A 4116-nucleotide genomic window follows, 5' to 3' on the forward strand; every position below is an offset into this window, starting at 1 on the left:
TTCTTTGAAAACAAAACAAAACAAACAAAAAAAAACCTGGTTTCCTTTTGAGGGTTTTGCTAGTCGATGTGAGGCTTTTGTGACATGAAGGTTATTTGAAATGTCCACATCAGAGGTTCTCAACAGGTTCACTTGATCAGGATCTGGGGGAATAAACTACCCAGCGTGGGCTAATATGGACCCAGAGAGTTTATTTACCACTGACAATTGCATAGTAATAAATAAAACAATACATTACAATATATTAACTAAATACAGGAATATAATTTTTTTTGTCAAATTCTAATTCAAACTTTAAAACAGTTCCTCTCTTTTTAAATGCAAGTGTTTTTTTTATATAAATAATAATAAAGTTAACTACAAATGTTTTTGTTGGTTTTTTTTTATCATATTTATTTATATTTTAAGAAAATAGTCAATTTGACTCTAAATTACCCATCGACTTGATAAGATTAATTTTTTTGACACCACATGTTTTGGCATGTAAAAATGAACCATACTGATTTTTTTTTTAATCTTATTTACATAGAAATAATAGGAAATGTAATGAAAAAGCAAAAGAAAGCACTAAAAATATAATAATAATAAATGGAAAAAAAAAGAAAAAAATCACCAAGACTTTAAAGATTTTATTTATTTATTTATTTATTAATTGTCTTTACTTTTCAAAACCCCAACGGAACAAGAGTCATTTGAAATTTCCACCCAAATAAGTAAATAAATATTTCCATTTATTCTTCTTCTTTTCTTTCTTTTTTTTTTTACATTTAAAAAAATAAACAAGTGGTCATTGATTAAGTCGGGCAGTGGAGAGAAAAGCGTTGAACAAAGACGGATAAAATGAATGAAGCAGGTGCAACATGTAAGGAACAGACAAGGGAATCTTCCCCGCACAGTAACAAGACTCTAATATAGAACATCTGCAACTATTTAAAGACAATAATCCATCTACATATTTACACTTACAAACTGCGACTTGTTGCTATTAACTTGGAATTTTCTTTTTTCCTTCTGGATGGAAGAGTATCTAAGAAAACTGGGCCCTAGAGGTTTTGTTGTGCTGCTCGGTGCACAACTATCCGTCACATTCGAGATTAATTACAATAAAACACTAAGTTAGTTGCGAAATCTGCACATCCCCAGAAGGTCTCAGTAATGCAGAGGATTCAGCAACAGGGATAAATAAAAATGTGTGTCGATGAGGGAGCAAAGTCTGTACAACCCCGTTTGGAAAAAGTTCAGCTGAGTTCAGAGTCATTTGGAGTCGCTCGCCAGCCTCGGCATGGTCACGGAGCTCATGCTGGACACATGCGGAGGCGGGACTTGGCACATGCTGCACGGACAGGGCATCCCGGTGCCGACGCCCCAGTGCTGGAAGCTGCTGCCCAGAGGCCCCGCGCCTGCGGTGGGCGCTTTCAGGAGTCCGTGATGGGGTCTGACCGACGTGACGGCGGAAATCCCGGGAGCGGAGAGGGAGGCGGTGGAGACGGCAGGCTGGGGGAGGAGCGGGTGGTGCACCGCCGGGTGCGAAGCGTGGGAAGCCGCCGGGTGTCCCGGCACGGGCCCCGCGTGAGTCATAGTCCCACAAGTCGACGGGTGGAAGCCGCCGTGGTGCCCGCTGCTGCCGTAGATCTCACTGACCAGCCGCTTCATCTCTTCCAGGGAGTTGCTCAGCATCAGGATGTAGTTTCTGGCCAAGAGCAGCGTGGCGATTTTGGAGAGCTTGCGCACCGACGGTCCGTGCGCGTAGGGCATAACCTCCCGCAGCCCGTCCATGGCCACGTTCAGGTCGTGCATTCGTTTCCTTTCACGGCTGTTGATCTTCAAGCGGATGGCCTGGAGCTCGTTCTCCGACAGCAGCTTGCGGTCCTTCTTGGACGCCATGCGCAGCGCCAGCGCCTCCTCGTCGGCGGCGGAGAGGCCGCGCAGACCGGGGATCTCCGACGGGGAGTCGCTCTGCGTGGAGGACACGGCGCCCGAGAAGCCGTGCACGGACTTCTTCAGGGCGGACATGAAGATGTCGTCCACCTCCGGGGAGGACGGTCTGCTGGACACTCGGCTTGTGTCTGAATCCATGATCCAGGTCCTGCGCGATGCTCTGCGGAGAGAGAAACTTTTCAGTACTCCAAATTTTATATATATATATATATATATATATATATATATATATATATATATATATATATATATATATATATATATATATATATATATATATATATATATATATATATATATATATATATATATATATATATATATATATATATATATATATATATATATATATATATATATATATATATATATATAAAGAATATTTTCATTTTCAATTATTATTGAAAATGAAAATATAAATAGCCTAAATTAAAAAAGAAATCCTGAAATATTTAAACCATTGAGCAACAGCTCGTGTTGTGCAGGCCTCTGTTTATGTCTTTACATGCCATTCCACCGGACGTACACATGAAATAAATAAACACTGGTCCCTCTACATAATAATAATAATAGTAATAATTCTCAGCTTGATTACGCATACAATTAAATAAAGCACCTACCAGGTTTATCCAAGCGCAATGACGGTGAGAATCCGCAGTCAGATCCACCTGTTACTCCAAATCGCATCTGACAGCCCATCAGGCGCGCATGCGAGCGGCGGCGGGCTTTTATAGCGGGGCTGGGGCGAGCAGAGGCCGGGTCACCCGGACAACGCCGTTTCTGTCCCGGCGGCCTCCCCGCAACCAATCAGAGCCGGGCAGAGAGGCGGGAGGGTGGGGGAGACATGGGAGGGTGACGACGGGCTGCTGTAGCCTGATGTAATTACCAACACAGAGCCTCAGTATTAAGTGAAATCTGACACACTCCTGGCAACACATGGCCCACTACTGTTACAATATTTATTATTATTACTATTATTACTATTATTATTATTATTATTATTATTATTATTATTATTATTATTATTATTATTATTATTATTATTATTATTATTACTATTATTATTACTATTATTATTACAAACGCGCAGAATAACATTAGACATTAGCATGTCATAGCTAGATTAGTTTATTTGACTAAGTTATTAACTCAGACCCTCATAAAAAGTACTAAAATAAGAAAATTGAAAATATTTTTTAAAAGGAAATATTTGTGGTAAAATTATATGCACATTTAAATTGCTTGAAAAACTAATATTAGTATTTATTGTTAATTTTTACTCAAATGTAAACTAGTCTCAGAAATTTGATTCCTAGTCAAAGCAACTTTTATTGTTTCTTGCAAGATTTCATTCATTGATTTTTTTTTTTTTTTTTTTTTTTTTCCTCTAATCGACCCTCACAACAGATTATCAACCAATCGACGCCTAATAAGCATCATACCACCTTGTTTCCATCTTGCAGGCCCGGACCCGATGTGCTGTTTTCCGTTTACTGTTCGCCCGCCGTCGGGCCGCGGCAGCTGCTGTCGAGGAGCATCTTTGAGCGTTAATTAATGAAGTGTGCAAAACCTGTCTTTGACCGTTATGATCCGCGAGATTTCAATTAGTGGCGCCGGCTCTGACTGACAGACGGAAGGGCCCGGGCCGGTGCTCTGCTCTCAGACACGCTAACTGGAACTGACAGCGGCTTTGTCGCGAAAATGCGACAGCCAGGTAGGTATTGTGCAGCCGGACGCAATCAGCGCTAATTGTTTCATGAGCATGTTTTCAGAGCCCTTCTCCTGTACGTATCAATAGAAAATGATACAGCCTTCAATAGTACAGCCTTTTTCTTTCAATTCAGACTTGAAATGTATATGTTCTTTCATTTTCATGTTTAATCGTTTTAACAGGACGAGACAAGAAAACAGCCGAATCTTTAACGATGGCATATTAGCAGAAGATTCTGCACAGATAGACCGGATTTATTTGGCCTTATAAAGGCAACTTCCTGCCTAAAAGGAGAGTTATTTATAGTCTAATATGCGTTGATCTTAATTTATAATTTTATACTGAGAAGATAACTCGACAATTTATTTATTACTATAGTTACCCGGCCCATTAATCTGACCGCTGCAGTAGCCTCCAGGTGTCAGCATTTCCAGGTGGACAGAGAAGCTGCATCTCTTTCTCTTTCC

The 4116-nt window shown here is 40.4% G+C and overlaps 1 protein-coding gene across 2 annotated transcripts; it reads right to left on the reverse strand.

Annotated features, from left to right (window-relative positions):
- Positions 1 to 640: 640 nt before the first annotated feature.
- olig2 (oligodendrocyte lineage transcription factor 2) lies at positions 641 to 3653 on the reverse strand. 2 transcript variants are annotated; one of them, XM_044132781.1, is made up of 2 exons: positions 3384 to 3653; positions 641 to 2098 (listed from the first exon to the last, which is right to left on the reverse strand). In XM_044132781.1, the coding sequence occupies exons 1-2, from the start codon at positions 3392 to 3394 to the stop codon at positions 1255 to 1257; spliced, it is 855 nt and encodes a 284-aa protein (XP_043988716.1). In that variant the 5' UTR covers positions 3395 to 3653; the 3' UTR covers positions 641 to 1254. The 2 variants fall into 2 exon arrangements, with proteins under 2 accessions (XP_043988716.1, XP_043988717.1); XM_044132782.1 differs by lacking the exon at positions 3384 to 3653 and adding an exon at positions 2559 to 2922 and having other exon boundaries at positions 642 to 2098.
- Positions 3654 to 4116: the final 463 nt, after the last annotated feature.

This window comes from Gambusia affinis, linkage group LG11 (genome assembly GCF_019740435.1).
Source record: "Gambusia affinis linkage group LG11, SWU_Gaff_1.0, whole genome shotgun sequence".
Classification (NCBI taxonomy): domain Eukaryota; kingdom Metazoa; phylum Chordata; class Actinopteri; order Cyprinodontiformes; family Poeciliidae; genus Gambusia; species Gambusia affinis.